General features: G+C 41.7%; 2 protein-coding genes across 2 annotated transcripts; both read left to right on the forward strand.

The window, feature by feature from the left end:
* The first annotated feature begins 1,490 nt into the window (after positions 1-1,490).
* vangl2 (VANGL planar cell polarity protein 2) lies at positions 1,491-13,792 on the forward strand. The gene is made up of 8 exons (XM_069722262.1): positions 1,491-1,803; positions 6,085-6,326; positions 6,955-7,078; positions 7,171-7,778; positions 9,298-9,434; positions 9,985-10,120; positions 10,402-10,648; positions 10,854-13,792. Exons 2-8 carry the CDS (start codon positions 6,256-6,258, stop codon positions 11,109-11,111), a joined length of 1,581 nt encoding a protein of 526 aa, XP_069578363.1. The 5' UTR covers positions 1,491-1,803; positions 6,085-6,255; the 3' UTR covers positions 11,112-13,792.
* A 2,510-nt stretch (positions 13,793-16,302) lies between these two features.
* LOC138634979 (CD48 antigen) lies at positions 16,303-21,259 on the forward strand. Its single transcript, XM_069722271.1, has 8 exons — positions 16,303-16,553; positions 17,666-17,875; positions 17,968-18,078; positions 18,309-18,581; positions 19,782-19,928; positions 20,657-20,689; positions 20,774-20,812; positions 20,925-21,259. The coding sequence occupies exons 1-7, from the start codon at positions 16,517-16,519 to the stop codon at positions 20,803-20,805; spliced, it is 843 nt and encodes a 280-aa protein (XP_069578372.1). The 5' UTR covers positions 16,303-16,516; the 3' UTR covers positions 20,806-20,812; positions 20,925-21,259.
* The last annotated feature ends 407 nt before the right edge of the window (positions 21,260-21,666 follow it).

Genomic DNA, 21,666 nt, shown 5'->3' on the forward strand with positions numbered 1-21,666 from the left:
TACACTTCGCTTTCTTTGCATCTTCAGCGATTTCTTTTTTCATACATTTATCGTGTACATTGACGTCATCGTTGTGGCCGTGAGCGGCCGTTACAGAAGCTATAACTGATTCCATTTTTTTTTTTGAGAAAATGTTGCACAAACAAAAACTTCCCTGCACAGTGCAAACTACTGTATGCATAAACACGTCTTTAACTATCATCTCATTGTCTTTTTATTTTGTGTCTTTAAAAAAAAAAAGAAAATCTTGTTCACGTGTAATATAGAGATCAAACCCACTTGTTTGTTTTTTTGTTTTTTTCTGTAAAGCCCTAGTCCTCGTATTTGATTTTATTTTTGTAGATATGATTAAAAAAAAAAAAAAAGGATGTATAAATTATTTTCTTCTTTGTTTTTAAAATTGGTGAGATTGTTTAGATGCACAGAAGAAGAAAAAAATGAGCTCATGTCTCATTCATGTGTTTTGTGAGATTAAAAAGAAACTGGACAAAGAAAATGACGAGTGTGCTTTGAATCAAAGGTTTTGTTTGTGTTGATATATTTTTCTCTATAAATCTAGTCTAGATTTTTTTTATTTTGAGCTGCAAAACATCATGGTTTTCCTTTTCTACTACCAATATTTATCAAACAGTTGTGGAAAGTGAATTACATTTACTCAAGTCCTGTAATTAAGTACAATTTTGAGGTACTTTTACTTTACTTGAGTGTTTTCATTTTCTGCTACTTTATGTTCCTATTGTACCACATTTCAGAGAAATATTATACTCGACTACATTCATTTGACAGCTTCGGTTACTTTAAAGATGAAGATTTGACACAATAAATAATAGTAAAAATTTGAATACAACACGTCACTAAAAATAAAATCAGTGTTGTTGTTTTTTTTTACTTTGCAGTGCATTGCTGCTTTTACTTGAGCACAGGATTTGAATACTTCCATCACCACTGACATCCACCAACTCCAGTAATCCAGAAACAAAATGAGGAAATGTTTTTACACCTTCAGAGGAGCCAATTATTCTTTGCTTTTTGTTGATAAAAGTGGAATAAAAACCAATAAAATGACATTGTTCTTTGGTTGTCGTCATCAACACTGTGTCTGTAATTTGCAAAAGAAAAAAATGAGGGGGTAAATTCAATTTTACGCTCTGTGAAGCGGAAATGTCACGCCAACTTCCGCCGGCGGTAACGTGACCGGACATACACATGTGACGCAGTTCATTCGACATTTTTAGAGGTGAGTAATGTGTGTTGATGGTTAAGTTCACGGATTCAGAAAAGATAAAGCCATTTAAGATTGTTTTTAGTTTTTTTTTTTAATTATTATTGTAGACATGCTCGTTTGCTCGTAAATCCAAAAAAAAAAAAATACTAATTTATTCTGAAAACCATGACCGGAAGCTGTGAATGCGCTCTCGAACACTCTCTAACTTGACTCTTTATGGTTCTCAGCCGGTGCTGGACGTCCACACAGACACCCCCCCCCCCCCCTTCACCCCTTCCCCCCCTCCCCAGCTCAGCGGGACTCCGCCACACCGCAGAAGCGGAGCCGGGATGAGGTTCGTGTCGCCGCCTGTTGTGCGTCTTCGGTGCGTCGATTGTTTTCAGCCGAAATGCAAAGTGTTCGCGCGAAGAAGATTCAAGTTGCTCTCCGGTTATAAATGAGCGCGGACGGATGAGAGTCGGGAGAAAGTGAATCCGGCGCATTCGGAGGGACTTTTGTTTGGAGACTCGGATCTGAACTGCTGCGAGCCGCCAGCTCTTTGTGCTGCTGGTTGCAGCCGTTTCCTTTTGGGCAGTAAGGTAAGACCTCCCCGCAGGCATTGTGGGAAAAATGCATTGTTAGTCTGTGAACACGTTGGCTCTCTGGACGGGAACTGGTTTTACGGAAAGAAAAAAACAACAACAACAACAAAAAAAATCAACATTCGCTACAGTTTTTTTTTTTTTTTTTTTCTTAGACGAATAAAAACATGTTGAGGCTTTGTTGTCCAAAAACCATTCGCCTTACAGGACTGATGAGCTGGCAGATACGGGATTCACCAGCACCGGATTTCTCGTTATTGTGAACGAGTAAACCGGTGTCTCCCGGACGTCACTCGCTTTCTCTCGTTGAATTTTCTCTCCGTGGACTTTCTCATTTTTGCGCTTTTTACGCACGCCGTTTCCAAAACGGAAACACTTTACACGGCGCGCCTTGTTGATTTGATTTCACCGCGGACACAAGCATGACGGTCGAGTTTGCTGTGTGTGGTCACCAGTCTGTTTGCTCGCAAAGCGGCATCACTTCGTCCGGGGTGTGTTCGTCTTTGTTTCACTCGCTGCGTCCCCCGACCCCCCCCCCCCCCCCCCTCTCTCTCAACCCCCCTCCACGCGTGAATTCACGCAAGCCGTTTTCCTCGCCGATTTGTTCACGGCTTTACCCGTGAGGTTTGACTTCGACTGACTGTTTGTAATGTGAAGGCCTCGAAGCCTGGGCTCCTTCCAGGAGTGTGTGGAGGCAGCAGCCACACCTCGTTGGCCCACCGCCACCCTGAGGCCTGGAGGCCCCTGGGAGCCACACAAGTAGGCTCAGAAGCCCTCGGCTCCACTTTAGGTTGGAGGGGCGAGAAACACTCATTTTATGAAGTGTTTTATCCCCCCCCCCCAAAAAAAAAAAAAAAAAACTGATTAGTAAACAAACAACATTTCACTTGTTGGCAAAGTAATATGTTTTTTTTTTTACATGTATAAATAAATCTGGAGTAGAAGGAGTAGAAAAAAAAAATGCAAAGGCACATAAATAAATCTCTCGCTGCACCAAATTTTGATTCCTGCAGCCTGAGATCAAATTACCTATTAAACATGTTATATTTTGTAGCTGACACCCCCCCACCCCCTACCAACCATCCTGTTTCCAGATTGCACATGGAAAATATCAGATGCCAGATGAAGCTGAACATGGACGCTAATGTGTAAATCGATCAGTGGGGAATTGATTACAGTGGGAGAGGCTCATGAGTGGGATCGATATGACAGACGGGGAGAGCCAGGCTGGGTTTTGTTGACATGGAACAACAAGATGATTGTAATTCTGTGACACTGATTTTCTACATTTGGGTACATTTTTTTTTTTTTTTTTTTTAAAGAAAATTCTGCTGAAACATGAACACACTCCTGAAAATCACTAACTTGGTTGTTGTATGGGTCACCGTATTCGTTGTCATAGTGTTTTGTTGCCTGTTCATTCTTATATTCTGCTTTTCCATGTGAGCATGAGTCAGTAAATAGGCAGTTTCTCCAAAAGCATCATCATCATCATCATCATCATCCAAAGAGGCCTGCATTCTGTGACCACATGTTTTACATTACGATCATTGAATCAACGTTCTCTATCTCTCTGCTTCGTTATATGTACACAGAGATAATCCCTCAGAGAACCAAGGTTACGCCGTAACCTCATGCTCTTACCTGCATGAATAAGCAATATAAGAAAACTGTCATTTAGAGATGGTGTGAGTTGTATATTGGCTGTAACCCCACTCCCACAGATTTGACTGATACAAGCATTTGTCAGTCATTTCCCTCAATGCAGGCCTTGTTAGGTCTGCTGAAGCTGCAGCTGCAGAGATCTAAAGATAACTTTTCATGCCACTACAGGGAATAGGACTTCTTAGGTCACTGGGATATCCATTTTTAACGAGAACATCAGCAGAGTGCTGTCTGACAGGTAGTTCAAGCATCTGTGTTTCTTTAACGCGAGATTGTCACTTCATGATGTTGAGGAGAAGTTTCAGGGAGCACAACTCCTGCAAGATTTGATTCTGTGACATGAGAGTCAGAAAACACATAAATTCACTGTTCACTTAAACCTCCTTCACCTCAAGTACAAGCAAAGACGGTATTCCATAAACTAAACGTAGAAACTGTTGAGATATTGGACCCATATTATATATTCAACCCAAAATTATTATTAATCTAAAACACTCGCGATTTGATGTGTGTTGTGTTTTTATGGGTTTAAGTCATCTGCTATCCCTGTTTTTATTTAACAGTTTTCACTTGCTTTATTTTGGAAAATAAAAATGCTCCTTGTGCCATTATTTCATGTTTAGTTTACTATTTAAAAAAAAAAAAAAAAAAGTAAGGAAGCAAACACTTCTTCCATCTCATATTAAGAATTAAAAAGGACATGTCCATTTATAAATGTATACCAGACAAATACTACAGCACAGTATGTCGAACTGTGTTCCAGTATCCATACTACCGTACTGTTTAGTCTGCCAGAAAAATATTTAGTGTTTCCCAATACATACTATGTTAAATGTAGTATCTGCTACTACATATTTAGCAGTGTGCAGCCAAGCGGGCTTCTCTGGCTGTTCTTACCCACAATCCTCTGGAGACGACCGAGTCTCACGAGGGAGTTGGTGGCACTGATGCGTCGCCTCGTTGCAATTCGCAAAAGGAGGAAGAAGAAGGTTCTAAATCGTGTCCTTTTTCGTTTTACTCAAGCTGTCGCGCTACCGATCGCGACGGATATGACGAAGAGGTTCAAAGTTCAAGGTGCATTTTTAAGACGAAGTAGTATGTCCTAAATGTATGCATGCTACATGCAGCAGTGCACGCTTTGTAAGGGTAGCTGGAAGTAAAAAGAAAAAGTGTGATGATTTCGGAACAGTAACGTAAGTGTGTAATACACCCTGCAGGCCACTAGAGGTGTCACGATTCACCTGGCTCCGAAGGAGGTGACAGTGGAACAGTGTCGTCTAGTGGACTCGTGGGTGAGCTTTGGCGTGAGCCTTTGATTTATTTATTTTTTTCCTTTTCCCCCCATGGCTTTATCTACATTAGGGACACGTACTACGGACTGTCGCACCTGGAATGATGGCAGCCTTGAACACCGACTAATGTCCCTGCTGAGAAGTCCATGTGTGAATCACATGAAAGCCATCAGTGAAATCTCAAGTGTCTAATGTAGAAGACGGGACAGCGGAGGTCATGGCACAAACAGAGAGCACGAGGGGATTTGTTTATCACATTAAGACTCTGCTTGTTCTGCAGCCAATTTAGAACAACACACTTCTGTCCAGATTAAAAAAAAAAAAAAAAAAAAAAGTAAACTTAAAATGAATATTCAAAACGAGTCGTTTAAAAGAAAAATAAAGAAGAAGAAATTTCCTTTAAAATGAAGTCGGTTTCGCAGCCTGGTGAATGAATCGTGTCTGTTTTTGTCCTTTTGAGGTGTGTAGTTGAGGAATAGCGCGACGTGAGGGTTGGGGGGGTGCTGAGTTGATGTTCGGGTTGCCACGGCAACCGCCCCCCCTGCTGCCTTTTCTCACCCCGAGCCTCCCATTCATCCCCATTGTCGTAGCCGAGCTGTGTTGCCCTTGGAGACCACCGGGGACGGTTGGGGAATGTGGCGTCGGGGCGAGTATGTATCACACATCGACCCGCGACAAAACGCTGCAAAAATGAAAGGCGTGCAAACTGAAAACAAAGCTCGCTTTAAAAACCGAACATGATGTCTTTTTATTTTTTGTTTTTCTTTAAACTAGAATTTTCTCCGAGGTCGTACAAAAAAAAAAAAAAAAAGTAAATGGCTCGCTCGCATGTAAAGCTGGATTATTTTGGAGCCGCTGTGATGCTGGGCCTCCGCTCCTGCGTGTCGTGCACACTGGAGACCTGGAGCCGCCAATAGAAAGTGGCGTAATTGCCCTTTTATTGGCTGAGAACGCTCTCGGAGCCAAATCACTGGAGTTCACTCATAAAAAAAAAAAAAAAAACCTCCCTCAAAGCAGAAGAATGGGCCGAGCTACGTCCTGTGCTGCAGAGAGCACACACACTTTCACACACCTCGCCGTGCCAACACTTTAACAATGCTGTCTCTCTTCTTGTCTCTTGGTATGTGTCCCTCTCAGACTATTTTACTTCTGTCTCACATGACAAATTATCTTTTTCCTCCCTCCCCCCCCTCGCTTCATTTCTCATCCTGCCTCCCCTCTGTTCTCTCTCCTCGTCCTCCTCATCCGTCTTCTCTCTCTCTCTCTCTCCAACTCGCCGTTTCTATAATTCCTCTCTCATTTTGTGCCCTCTCTTTCCCAGGCCTCCAAGATAGATTCCCTCAGGAGTAAAGTGGACTTGCTGCGCCTCCCTCTGGCCCTCTCTTCCAAGACCATCAGTGACCGCAAGAGCCAGTTGGGCGTGGTCTGGGAGAAGGGCGGTGGCTCGGGGACGGGAGTGGCTCGGAAACTCCGCCCACCGCCGGCCTCTGACATGGACAACGAGTCGACGTACTCGGGCTACTCCTTCAAGTCGTCCCACTCACGAAGTTCCCGCAAACACAGGTAGAAGATCGCTGCAGTGAAAAATTGTTCTCGGTTCATCTGTTTATTCATTATTTCGCTTTTTAAAATGTCAGAAAATAGGGAAAAAAAAGTATTAATTATGATTTCCCAGAGCCAAAGCTGACAAATCCAAATTGCTTGTTTCATACAACTAAGAATCGAAACACCAGAGATTCAATTTTCAATCATATTTGTTGCTTTATTGAACTGATACTAAAAACATAAATAAACACAAGTTGTAGAGTGATAGAGTTAGAAACTTGTGACAGAAAAAATGGCCCGTAATTACTTTGAATTAAAAGTCTGAATATTGCTATTACCATGGTATCCATTTTAAAAAAAAAATTATATTCAAATTTTGTGACATTTGCTTAAAAAATATGAACTATAAACATATTTTGTAGAAAACAACAAAATTTATGTCCAGAATTTCAATAAATTTGAATTTAAATGTCTTCTTTTATCTGTTCATATTTTGTAACCAGAGTTTGTCTATCAAAGGTTCATATTAATGACTGGAAGATTACATGTAACGTGGATGTGATGCGTTAAATAACTGTGTCGTTGGATAATGAGCGACGCCTGCCCTGAAGACTTTTTTTTTTTTTCCCCTCATGTCTCCTTTCAGAGAGAGGAGGGACCGACATCGCTCAAAGAGTCGCGACGGCAGCGTCCGTGCAGACAAATCGGTGGTGATCCAGGCGCCGGGGGAGCCGCTGCTGGACGCAGAGTCCACCAGAGGAGACGAGCGGGTCCAAGATTGTTTTAGTCCTTCCTGCCGACGTGCCTTTGCCTTGGACCCGGTGTCTCTAACGCTCTTCTCTCGGCTCTCCTCTGTCTCCAGGATGACAACTGGGGCGAGACCACCACGGTGGTCACCGGCACCTCCGTGGACAGCGTCTCCAACGAGGACCTGACGCGGCTCTCGAAGGACCTGGAGGACGCTTCGCCGCTCGAGTGCCGCCGCTACATCAGCCCAGCGCTGGGCGCCGTCCTGGGGCTCTTCTCTCTCGTCACCCCTCTGGCCTTCTTAGCCCTCCCGCAGCTCCTGTGGCGAGACACGCTGGACCCTTGCGGCACACCGTGCGAGGGCCTTTACATTTCTCTGGCCTTCAAGCTGCTCATCCTCCTCATCTCCACGTGGGCGCTGTTTCTCCGGCCGCCCAGAGCCACGCTGCCGCGCTTCTTTGTCTTCCGCTGTCTGCTGCTGGCGCTGGTCTTTCTCTTCGTGGCGTCCTATTGGCTCTTCTACGGGGTGCGGGTGCTGGAGCCCAGAGAGACGGACTACAGGGGGATTGTGGGATACGCGGCGTCTTTGGTGGATGCGCTGCTGTTCATCCAGTACCTGGCCCTGGTGCTGTTGGAGGTCAGACACCTGCAGCCGGCTTTCTGTCTGAAGGTTGTGAGGACCACAGACGGAGTCAGCCGCTTCTACAATGTGGGACAGCTCAGGTGAGTGCGTGGGTTTCACTTTTTACTGATGTTTGTCGGTGGTTTTGTTTGTTTATTATCAGGATATCTCACATTTGAATGAAGCTTGGCACAGAGTTCAACCAGGGATCAAGAAAGTGCTCATTGTTTTCCGTGCGCTTAGTTTGGTGGATTCTTTAAGGCAAGACAAATGAATCCATCTGAACGAGAGCCCTTTCTACCCGTTAGGATTTCAGCTTTTTAAATTGACATCACACTTCACTCCCTGTGCAACTTGACCCAAACCATCTTACAGCCACTGGTTTGTGAACTGCCGTTATGATGCCCGGAGTTTGGATTTTGGCCGTCGCCGTCTTGCTGTTTTAGAGCCAGATGTGACCATATTTGGATGAGCTGGGGTGGATCCGATGGGAACCCGAGGACACTACGTCCCGCTCACCGATAGCAGAAACCTGACGGCACCACAGGCCTGTCAATCAAACAGACTCGCCCCCAAAAACACGACTTTTTGGGGCCTAATATCTAATCAATGACGGGATTATTTTCAGATGGACCGCCAGAAAACTAATAAGAAGGAGTGACTTTAGTGAATGACACCTTGATAACTTGTAGAAAAAAATTTAGACTTTGTATTTAACCTTTTAAGCCCTAGAGGCTCCCAATTGGGGGCCATGGAGAAGACTTGGTGAAACTATTATTAAGATATGGACATATATACTGATACTTACACATCTGAACAAAACTCACAAGTGTTCCCTTTATTATTACGCCAACATTATTCAAATAGACCTCGTGGTTGCAGAGATATACTCTTTTTATTATGGGTGTGCAATTTTCGAGCAGAGGCCTAAAAAAAATAGGTGTGTTTTTAAAAGGTTAATGAGAGAAGTTGAATGGCCGGAGGTGTTTTGGAGTTGACCTCTAGTCTAGTGGAGTGGTATTGCAGTTTAAGGCACTTCTGCATTGGCCTCATTTTTCAGATCCAGAAGCTACGTCCACTTTTATATACAGTCAATGGTTTAAACCGTACTTGGTTATAACTAGGAAAAGATTTCTATAAAAAAACAAAAACACGTCGCTTTCTCGGTGTTCAACCCTCATCTCTTGAGTGAAAGTTCTGGATTCGATCCATACCACAACCTGCCGGACTAAATGACTAAAGTACCTTTGTTCTTTGTTAAATGACCTCCTTCTTCAACCTGGTCAGGGCAGGGCAAAGCATGACAATAGACACCCTCTAGTGGACTGACGGCTGTACTACACCCTGGGCTGCGAAAAAGGGGAACTGTTTGTTTGAGAATAGTTCACAGGCTTTCAGGTCTAACTCTAAATAAAGCTGCAGGTGATTGTTAGACTGTTTGTGCTTGGTGTTAACTTATACTCTTGCAGTACAGCTCTATTTTTCTCATACGAGTTTCCTCAGTTGGTTCACCACTTCCTCTGGCCACAAATTGTGAAATGTGTCATACACTGATAACCGCTCTGTGATGGGAAATATTTCCATCTCAACGTTTCTTCCGCTGTCTCTGACGCAACGCAGTATTCAGCGGGCCGCGGTGTGGGTTCTGGACCAGTACTACAGCGACTTCCCGGTCTATAATCCCGCCCTGCTTAACCTGCCCAAGTCCATCCTCACCAAGAAGATGTCTGCCTTCAAAGTCTACAACCTGGGGGAAGGTACGATGATGTCGTCTAGCCTGTATCCTTTATACATGGGAACAATTACTACCACGTGTAGATTTTCACACGGGCATTCGAAGAGTGGTTTAACTCACTAAATGACACAATCACAAGGACGGGACGCATCACAGCGATGCACATGGAGCAGGGGGAAGCAACAAGCGTTATGAGTCAGAACTCCAAGTCATCTCGCTTAATCTCTTGCATCAACCCATTTGTTACACGTGTTTTTGTGACACATAAACAAACTGATGCACGATGGCTCTTTGGTTCTCTAACATGGTTCTCAACGCGCAAGTTTCTCACCCACAACAACAACACAATCGAACAGTCTCAGAACATTTTGATCGCACCGCATATAATCATAGAGGTGAGTTTGAAATGGCAAGGGTGTGCAATATATTGCGAGACAGCCAGACGGCATTACATCACTATGATATCAATCCAGCCGAAACAAATGTTTGCTGAATAGAAAAGCGGAAATACACATTTGATGGGTAATAAACCTCTAATCTCCACACTAACTCCATTCTCAACATGTTCACAGAGAACAGCACCAATAACTCCACGGGGCAGTCCAGAGCCATGATCGCAGCCGCTGCCCGGAGAAGAGACAACTCCCACAACGAGTACTACTACGAGGAGGCCGAGGTGGAGCGAAGGGTCCGCAAACGCAAGGCCAGGTAGCAACAGACGCATGCTGACAAAAATATAGTGTACACGTATAAAGAGACAGAATTCGTAGGATTTAATGGAGCTGGAGGGACAGATTTATTTAAACTATAACGGTATCCTAACTAGTGGTTGATGTGTCCTTACCTTTTGTCCCATCAGTCAAAATTAACGTTGAAATGACTTTGCGGCTTTAAATATTTTCTCAAGTGTTTTGTGTAAATTTTGCACCGTTAGATGGAAATTTAAAAAAAAAAAAAGACATCTTTCCTGCTGTCATTTCTCCTCCCAGACTGGTGGTGGCAGTAGAAGAAGCCTTCACCCACATTAAACGTCACCAGGACGAAGATGGAGTCGTGTCCTCTCCCAAACACCCTCGGGAGGTTATGGATCCCAGGGAGGCGGCGCAGGCCATCTTCGCCCCGATGGCGCGGGCCATGCAGAAGTACCTGCGCGCCACCAGGCAGCAGTCCTACCACAGCATGGAGAGCATCATCAACCACCTGCAGTTCTGCATTACACACAACATGACCCCCAAGGTAAGGAGTGCTGTTATTTTCTTGTTGTTACTCTTGTAAAAAAAACACACACAAAAAAAAAAAAAAAACACTTCTGCATCTCACTAAATGTATTATTTATGTTTATTAATCTTGTTCATAATTTACTGTAATGTGGCTTTAATTTTAAGCAATTTATCGTGTGGATATTAACGAGTTTTTTTGTTGTTGTTGTTTTCTTCCAAAGGCTTTCCTTGAGCGTTACCTCGGCGCAGGTCCCACCCTCCAGTACCTGGACAACAGCAGGGGGCGCCAGTGGACGCTAGTGAGCGAGGAGCCGGTGACGGCCTCTCTGCGCCAGGGCCAGGTCTTCTGCCTGAGACGCCTGGACTTCTCTCTGGTCGTCACGGTAACGCCCCTTCCCTTCCTGCGGCTGGGCGAGGAGTTCATTGACCCCAAAAGCCACAAGTTTGTGATGAAACTCCAGTCGGAGACATCTGTGTAAGAGGAGGCAGATCACTGGACAGAAGAGAGGAAGAGGAAGAGGAGGTGGATGCGGAGGCGGAGGCGGGTCAATCAAAGATACCAATCTTCCAGGGTATCTTTTTTTTTCTTTTTTTCTTTTTTTTTTATATATATATATATACTTTTGGTAATACATATTTTCATAATTATTGTTTGTTGAATAGTGCGACACCCAAATATGCAAATCTGGCAGGGTTAAGATAACACCAACTTACAGAAAAGAAAAGGCAAGGCAACAGAAATACACAACCACTGGCCTTGTTCCTTCTTCCTTCTAACCTCGACAAGTGATCGGTTCACGTCTGATAATGCACTGCAGACCACTTCCAGTTCCTTTGATAACGGGAACGCTGTTCTTTAGTCGTATTTCTGTACAAATTTAATGAATTCTTTTCTTTTTGATGCTTCGGTTAAAAATGACCACTTGAGTCTACAAAGTGGATTTCTAATTCAGCCACCATTTCTAAAAGGTAATACACCCATGCAGGCTTCTTTATGTGCAGAAACATCGACCTTTCTTAGGCACAGTCAGCTGAGAGTCCTCACCATCTCAGAATCTGATCTTGGTTCCCTTTTTCCTTTTTACTTGAACTTCTTTTTGTAGCTGTCGACGTGGCCTTCACAGGCAGATAAGGCAAAGACAAAAACCGTATGCGAACCTTTTCGATTGCATCCACGGACTGAATCAAGAGGAGCATAAACAGCTTTTTGAGCTGTTTCCTTATTTTTGATTCCACTGAATAGTTGACTGAAAAGTGGATGTGCCTACTTCCCACTGATTGTAACGTATCAAGCGCGACTGGATGGACTCAACACAACGGAGCATTTCATAAACCGGTCTGTGTTATTATTTTATTTTTTTTTACTTCATTCGAGAAGTGTTCCACCAACAGAAATACTTTTTTTTTTTTTTTTTTTTTTGTATGGCTCACACGCCCGCACTGAGAACAAATACGACAATCAAAGCACAATGTAGTGACAGTACACTATAGGACCAGTTTATCTTCAGTAACACTGGTGTGAGGTTTTGCTCTCCAGCGCAGCGCAGCCAAGTACCACCGGTGTGCTTCTTTTTCCCGCAGCGTGATCTTAATTCCTATCTTTGATATTTCGCAAAGTAAGCAAACGCGTATCTGGCGTGCACGCGCGGTTAAGCGTAGCCGCGTCATCAGCTGGATGAGGTGGGGAAACCGCCACGGGGCCCCCGAAGTCCCAAGTTCACTCCAGATCAATTGGTTCTACGAAATTGTATTAATTGGAGATTTGTTTCCCGGAGTTTTCACCTTGAATCTCAAACATTGTCATTTCGACACGAGTTCGTTAAGTCACTATCTGTTGCTGAGTGAGGGTAACGCATTTGCAGTAATGTGAATTAAACGAGCTCGGTGTCTGTGGCGGCGTTGGCGGGAAAAGTCGAAAGCGGTGCGCAGTCAGCGACGCGTTTTGTTTGTTCCGCCACAGAAGGTAGGCCGAGCTCACGCAACAGGCTCGGTCTTCACCTGCCAATTGAGGGACGTCACACGGGCGACACTGTTCGGCTCTCTTGACCAAGAGAAGTCCAAACCGCAGCTGGCGCCAAAGAGAACAAAACGGAGATCTTTTTTAATATTGTAACTTTAAGCTCGACGTCAACTAAGATCGTTTCTCATTACATGGACTTTACCTCCGGACCCGTAGAGGTGCCGTTTGTCAAAATCTTATTACGACCTCAAAATGTAGTAAACCAGTTTAGCCTTGTGTTTTAATAACACTGTCAGACTCTCGATGCAGCAGAATCACAGATACCGCCTTTTTTTTTTTTTTTTGAATGCGTTCTTTGTCTTTGTGAAAACCTGGCGCCCACATCACCTCACCTCATAATTCAAATAGACAGTTGACCATTTTGATTTCGGTTATTCTATTAGCGGCTAATGTAGCCTTGAGGTGACCACGGAGGTCTGGTAAGTTGTTATTTCCAGCTTCGCCGCGCCAGACTGTTCTTTTTTCAACTTGTAGTCCTCAGTGTTACAAGACATGTAAACAAACCAAATGTGTAAAATCAGGACATTTACCCCTTTTGCTTGTTCATTTTTTTTTTTATTGTGCTCATATACAGAATATATTCCTTGATAATGTTGACTTTCTTCAAATTCCTCCAAGCAACTAGTGATTTTTGTTGTTGTTTTGCTGTGGGGAGAAAAAAAAAAAAAAAAAAAGAATAGTTCATCAGTCATCAGAATAGTTGCAAATTAATATTTTTGTCGAACAAACCGATTAATGGACTAATCAGTCATTCGAGTTAGTTTGGATGTCTGGAGTAATGATGAAGCTGCTTTGTATATACTTGGTCAACAACAGGTCTTTAGCAGGTTCAATCCGGCTATGTTATGAGATGCGTGTGCAAATGTGTGTGTTATTTGTAACTCAGAAATGTCCTTCTTACACTACAGATAGTCGTACCACTCACAAGCAGTTTGCGTAAACGTTTTGATGCCGTTTTCTAAGATTGTGTTTTTTTTAAATCGATTTGTTTTGCTGTAACTTTGGTGAACTGAAACTAAGCTCCTAACACTTGTCTCTGAAGGACATTATCTCTAAAAGCAAGATTATCCACTGGTACACTGTTTTGTTTGGACAGAGTTGAAGTAAAATGTTTTTAATAAATGATCTCGTTGGAAGTTAGTTGTGTCATGAGTCATGAGTGGGTTTTTTTTTTTATCAGTCAAAAGAGGAAGTTCAAAAAAAAATTCACGTGGGAGTCGTGAAGCTTGTTTACGTGAAAAGGCTTTGTTTTGCAAATCATACAAAACCCCATGGCTACAATTCACCAACTAAAGAAATGCCCCGAAATAATACAAAATATAGAACAATTTCAAAGAGGAACAGAGAAGAAACTATAGATGAAGGATTTACACTGATCTATGGGAAATTCTACCCAAGTACCATTAATATGCGTTTCTTTGCAGATGTGGTAGCCTACTCTTTAGAATAAAAGTGAGACACATTTTGACAAAAATGTAAATTATTTTGAACAACAGTAGTCATTCAAGAAGAACCTAAATTCCTAGAAATCAATCATTTTTTTTCCCTCCAAAATTCTACACACAAAACCCCATAATGAAAAAGTTTTTAAAATGTTTGCAAATCTATTAAAAATGAAAACTGCAAGCAGTGTTCTCGCAAAACCGGTATATAATGTATGGTCTCACCACGCCGGATGTATGTCACACGTTTCGTGAGGAAATTCACACTTCAAACGAGACGGGTTGAAGAGGAAGCTGGCAGTTGAGGAAATAAATCTTAACCTTGAGGGCAGGAAATGCAATACAATACCTGAAAGAAACAGGATTAAGCAAACGTATTTAGGTCGTTGATAGAACTTTTTTTTTTTTTTTTTAAAGGGATAGGTTATGCTGGTTTACACTCCAATACAGTAGGTATTGCACCTTTCGCTGGATGCGAAAAGAGCACACGGTCGCTTCGGCCTAACTTCAGATATTCAAGTATCTGAGGAGAATGATGGATTTCTTTAGATTAAGTTTCATGCTGTCGTGCCTCGGCAGTGGGACTGAGGCGAACCGTGCTCATTCTCTACCGAGTAGGACGTTTTTCTCTTTTCTTCAATGATCACACATCATCAGTTTGAACGTCTTAATGAACGTCAGGATATCAACAGAAAACAAGGACGAAGTTTTACAAGGGAATATGTTGACCATAATCATTAGGGCCCGAGCACCGAGCGTCGGTGCGAAAGCCCTGTTGTTTTTCGTAAAAATGTTCTTGGTAGTTAGTCGTTCGTCGTTCTTCTCCTTACGTAAAGTGATTTGCCTTTTTGGAGGTTTTATCATATTCAAAAACTCATGAAAGTGAATAAACATTTGTCTCCCGGTGAAAAATTTCGTATTCTAGTGGAGTCGCGAGTGGGCGCGGCCAAACGGCTCGAGAGCGCCCCCTAAAGAGATGCCCCGGCAGCCACATTTACCCGAATTCACCAAATCCGGTGTATCACACCGAGACGCACAAAAAAGTTACATTGCACCGTTACGTCAACTCGACAGGAAGTCCACCATTTTGAATTTAGTTGCCATTTTGGGCGATTCTGACACGTTGTACTTTGTCGAACTCCTCCTCGGGATTTTGTCCCACCGACTTGAATTTAGTTTCTATGGATAGAAAACGTGTTTGGGATTAAATCTTCTTAAAATAATTCGTTTTCATCGATGTGTGTGCCCGTAGCGTGGCGGCCATTTTGAGTGTCTCGCCATGAAACTACGAGTTGCTTTAAATCTTGTGTACATGGACCGACCTTCTCCAAACATCACAGGTATGATAACAGCCCCGCCCTGAAGACCCCTGTGGGGTAATATTCACTCATAGTCATAGCGCCCCCTGTTGGCCACTGGAAATGACACTTTTCATACTTTCACATTCTACGTCGAGCTGGTTGATCCCATGAACCTAAAGTCGGGTCACAATAACCTAAACATGTAGTTGATGATATATTGAGACATTCGTTCGACTTTGTCAATGGGCGTCACCGTGACGATGCGGCAAAGTTTGATGTCTCACCGTGACACAGGAAGTTGATGTTTAAGGTCAAGGGATGCTTGAAACCTCACGAAACGTGTGACATACATCCGGCGTGGTGAGACCATACATGATAATGTGTTTTGCGAGTGGGCGTGGCCAAACGCCTCGCTCGCCGTGGCACAGGAAGTTGATGTTTAAGGTCAAGGGATGCTTGAAACCTCACGAAACGTGTGACATACATCCGGCGTGGTGAGACCATACATGATAATGTGTTTTGCGAGTGGGCGTGGCCAAACGCCTCGCTCGCCGTGGCACAGGAAGTTGATGTTTAAGGTCAAGGGATGCTTGAAACCTCACGAAACGTGTCACCTACATCCTGTGTGGTCAGACGATACATCTGAAATGTGTTTCGCAAGCGGGCGTGGCCAAACGGCTCGCCGGCGCCCCCTGCTGGAGACAGGAAATGAGACAAAATTAACAGGGAGACGGCTTCGGGGAGAGGCGGCGCACCGGAGTGCAAGGGACCGTACATCACTGCTTGCAGTTTTTATTTATTTATTTTTTTAATAGATTTGCAAAAATTTCAAAACAACTTTTTTCATGTTATCATTATGGGGTATTGTGTGCAGAATTTTGAGGAAAAAAAGGAATTTAATCCATTTTGCAATAAGGCTGTAAATGTGGAAAGTGAAGCGATGTGAATGCTATTTAATAACTTAAATAGAAGTGCTTAAAACACAACAGTTCTTAAGAGCCCTTTCAAAAAAAAACAATAAAGGTTGCAAAGCTGACTTCCCCCTATGAACGCCTCCACTGGTTCGTGATAACCCAAAAAAGGAAGTATAGAAGAGTTTCTTCTCTGCTGCCTCTGTTGCGATGTGTCGTCTAACCCTCTTCATAATAATCTGTGAAGGTATGTCCTGCTTTTATTTTCAAAAAATATAAGATGTTCCAAAAATTATTTAACAAAAAAACAACAACCTTTGAGTCCATTTAAAACAACAATTCAGAACAGAGAGATTAACTTACTCACTTCCTGAGGCAGAAATACAAGTTGACTTTTAAACTTGTCAGCTGAAAAGCTAAAGAGGACTGTATATACTGTATATCAATACTCAATTTCTATCACTTACCTGTTCAAATGTCTTCCTAAGGTTTGCTTAAATGTTTAAAGAAGGCAAGTTGTATGAAACGTTCCACAAAACAAAGTCAGGAAGTAGCCGTGTAAAATGTAAGACACTCGTGTCTGTCATAAATGTCATCTTAAAATGAAATTCATAAATTACTACTATTTAGTGTGGTTTTGTATAGGTACTGATGTCGAGTGATGGTTAAAAATGATATATTTAAATATATATTTACTGTAAATCTACCCAGTCCTAACAAATGTCTAAATGTGAGTTTTTAGCCATGCTGTGTGTCTAAGGACACACAGCATGGCTAAAAACTCACATTTAGACACTTTAGGTTTAGACTGAAAAATCATGACAACTTGTACATATGTATCTATAAATATATCTATTTGATGTAGCCTACTTATTTCTGTATTATTTTCTGCAAACTTATTCTTTTAGATTTATTTATTTTTTTGTACTTTTTGCTTTTTGGTTGATCAGCATCAGATTGCATAGACCGATTTATAAATGCCTTACTCCCACACATAAAATGGTTAAGTAAATAAATAGGAGAATTAATACAAAGTTAAATACAGAACCAAATTAAAAATGCCAAATAACATTTTATTTATTTTTGTTTTATCTATTTATTTATTTTTGGCAGTTTTGGGCCTTCAAACATGCAAACCTCTATTGTGTTCTTGATTAAACTGAAAGATAAAGTCCACATGTTTACTGGCGAGGTTAGCTCTCCCAGTGGACCCCCCCCACTCCCCCCCACCCCTGTAAAAATGCCAAAAACCAACTGTAGATAAAGAAGTGATGCTTTTGTTTCCCTCCTGTTTTTAATGTATATTGCCTGAGCAACAGCAAATTGTGTTACTAAATCTTTTTTAAATTCTTTTTACAGTGGTACTAGTTAAAGCAGTTGGGCAGGTTCAGGGGTACCTTGGGGATAACATTACTTTGACCTCAGGAGCCGACCCGTCATGGACTCTCTCCAAAATCGAGTGGTCAATTTTCACCAACACCACTTGGATTGCCACCTATCATGCGGGGGATGTAAACACTAATCGCGTCTTTCAGTTTAAAGGGAGACTCAATCTCAACACCACTTCAGGTAGCACAAAATCTTACTACCTGTCAGTGTTAAAGGGTATATTTAAGGTATTTCTCTTGACAGTGTTTTTTACAACATGTTTTGTTCTTTAGGTGACTTGATAATTCGTAATCTGACCACAAATGATGCGATGGAATACACCGTAGAAGTCCTCAACAGTAAGAACAACGACAAAGTAAAGCAGATTCAGCTCATCGTGAACCGTAAGTGTCTAAGACTGACACAAATGTAAGCTTTCTCAGCCATATTGTCTTATATTTTTCGTTTGTGACCTTAACTTACGTTTTTTTTTTCTGTTATTTCAAAAACATTTCAAAAGAAGAACAACCTGAAGCATCAGCATGTTGTAAACAATTATTTTGCCTCTGAATGATAGCATTCAGGTGCACAAGATGGTGCTGGCAGAAAGGCTTTAACATTTTTATCTCCACAGAACGCCTCCAGATACCAACCATACAAACGCTGAAAAACGAACCGAGAGAAGAAAACTGTATGATTGAGCTGAAGTGTTCTTCTCCTGATAAAGGCGTTACATTTTCCTGGAACGTATTTCCGAGGGTGAACACCTTAACTACTCCTGATGGCACCGTTTCACATCTTTTCGCCTATCTCGACATCACAACTGGCTTTGTCAATTTCACCTGCACCACCAGCAGGAAAACGACGGATGTCTCAGGTGTTGTCAAGATTCAAGTCAAGTGTAATGGTAAGGTTTTGTAATTTGTTCTGTGATATGTAACATGCGAGCAGAGATCCTTAAAATGCTTCAGGAAGCCTGCGCCAATGAAGCAATGAGCCTGGAGAGGAATTTTCAGTGACGTTCGTCTTTCCAAAGGGCACAACGTCACCGTCCAAAACCGAAAAGGTGCATCAGGTCAGCCTCGTGAGGTTTGTTTTGACACTTGAGGGGGTTGTGTGCCATGAATTTCTCCCCCAGGGTTCGACTGCACCAAATGTTTTCCCTCAGACACCTCTGAACATCCTCGTAGAACTTGGTGGAGACAAACGACCCAAAATGTGACGCGATGGCACTTGGCCCGCAGCACATTGAAAACAAGGTTTTCGCCTACAACAAGACAATTGTTGCTCCCCACCAGAGTTGGCTCCCTCTTACTTGTTGTTACCAACATTGATGCGCGATCTCTGCTCAGATGCGTAAACCACCGCAGACACGCTCGAACTACTGTTCACAAAACCATGTTTAACTCGGGTGATGATTTTGATCAAGCGGCAGAAATTGGAGTAGTTACACAGGAAGCTCGTAGCTTCTCTGTTGCCCGTCCACGTTATGGTGCTGCGCGCCGTTTGAGAGGAGCGGTCTCTGAACTTTCTAATCCCACTCCAGTATTTCTAACATAAAAATTATAATCAGGAGGGTGGATCAAAAAAGTTCAGAGACGTGAATGGAGCGCAGCACAATGACGTGCATGTGGCAGCACCCAAGTTACACACATTTGTGTGACCGCTGGTATGTGCGCATTTGCGAATTCAACATAGGCTTGAAACTTAAACTGATGCGTCTTGGACAATGACGTTCTGCCACGCTTGAAATACAAATACCAGGCTTAGTGCTTCATTGGCGTGGATTTTCTGAAGCACTTCAACACTATTCATTGATGATTTCCAGAGTTTGAAGACCGTACAAGTACAGTACATGAAAAGAGCATCAGTATCCGATACTGGTATCAGTGTATTTCTAACCTTGAGGTCTTTAGTTGATATTATTTATAGTTTACATTTAATCAGCGCAAACCAGTTAACACAGCAGGCCACAGTATGCAGTTTGAGAAAATACACTGAATATAACGTGATATAGTATAATACTATACACCATATAAAGTACAAAATCCTTTTACAAATGAAACTGGTTATGATCTTTTTTTTTGTCTTTTCCATGTAACTTCAGAAGACAAGCCTCAGTCTTCACCCCAACCTCTCCCTTCGCCTTCGCCTTCGCCTCCTCCTCCGCACAGGAATAGATATGTTCTCACTCTTGTCATTGGGTTTTTTGCTGGATGTGCAATCACAGCATTTATAATTTGCTATTTGGGAGGTGAGATAAAAACATTACCCTTGAAAGAAAATTATTGTTTCATAGTATATTTAAGTAAAGATAACAGGCAGAATCACCTTTTTCTTGATTATTCTTTTTATTTTTTTGGTATGTAGTAATACTCTTTTTTTTAACAGTTGTTTACAATTTAAAATCACAGTCACAGTTACAAATTTAACAATTAAGTATGAAAAATATTGATAAAAATAATTATTTTTTAAATCCTGCATAGTCCCCTAAAAAGATTCTTGGACCACCCAGATCTAGGCATAGTCAGTTCAATATGACTTATTGCTGCAGTCATGAGCAACTAAATAGGTGAATAGGTTGCAGAAGGTTTGTGTTTTTTGTTGCTCACCGTGCAACACTTTCTTTTGTGAGTCATAAGTCAACTCCATCATACGTTTGTTCTGAAGTTTGTATCCTAAAATCAAAATAAACAATGAACTAATTATAACTCATATTAATGATTTTATGCTGTTACGATCAACTTGGCAATAAGACTTGCCTGCTTTTGGCTTGTAAATGTTAAAATAATTATAATAATTATGTAACCACCAATGTCTCACCAGACACCAGATTTCAAAACTCTGTATACTGTGACATACAGACAGATGTATTCAATGGTGATAGGTTCAATGCAACGGATGTTCATTTACCTGTAAACACCCCATACTAGAGATTTAAACTGCAAATACTTGTTAACATTGTATGTGTTTTTATTCCAGGGCAGATCAAAGCTGCATGGCAACACTTACTAGGTACGTAATTCATTTAGCCGTTTTCAGACTTACTGTACATGGTCACTGCTTCATGACTCAATTGTATCCTCCTTCATTTTTCAGAAAAACTGTGCGCAGCCAAAGATTCATCATAACCAAAAGGTAAGCTTCTGTTTCAGCTTTCTCTGGTTGGCAGCAAGGACAAGTGACACATGTGAGGATCATCTAAAATGACCAAGTTTCTTTCTCCTTCCCCTCTTCACAACCATTAAAGTTCAAAGGAGCCATATTGACTACATCACAAGAACATCAGTAACAACCAATGACCAGCGCAGCATTTGTATTGTATTAGTATTGTTTTGCATTGTAAAATTGGTAAAAAATAAAAATTCCTACTGGTATAATTTTTCAATGTGTTGTGCAATGATAGGTGCTTTGAAGAAAAAAAGCACCTATCATTTGTCCCAGGGTGTTAGTTATTATGTTGACTTGTTTTGACTTTGCTTGAGTGACTATTATGATTTCAACCGAGTACAAATCTAAAATGTTATGTATATTGTACTGAATACAAGTATATATTTAAAGGAAATAAACTGTATTTTAAAATTATTTGTGTTTTTGGTTTCACAGAAATATCTTAACTGATAATATGGCCTGACACTCCTTAGAAAGTAATAATAAAATAATGCAGTAATAATACAGTGATAAATGAAAAAGAAAACATTAAAAAATATAATCTCTTTATTTATAATATTATCATGATCTTTACACCCTAAAAAAATAATGGAACTTTTTCAATATGTTAAAGGTGCAACACATGGCAGTTGTGTTGTAAAATATATAAAAATTTGACCACACATAGACGAATGTTTTTTTTGTATTTTGTTGGACATACTATAAGATGACTTTTTTTTTGCACAACACACAAAATCACCCTGCCTGGGATTTGAACCAAGAACCCAGCAACACTGCCCCATCCCACCACACAGACACTAATGTTTTTATTTTTTATTTTA

This window comes from Brachyistius frenatus, unplaced genomic scaffold (genome assembly GCF_029030835.1).
Source record: "Brachyistius frenatus isolate BFR_SWC_R1_liver_20210118 unplaced genomic scaffold, ASM2903083v1 Contig_284, whole genome shotgun sequence".
Taxonomy (NCBI): Eukaryota; Metazoa; Chordata; class Actinopteri; family Embiotocidae; genus Brachyistius; species Brachyistius frenatus.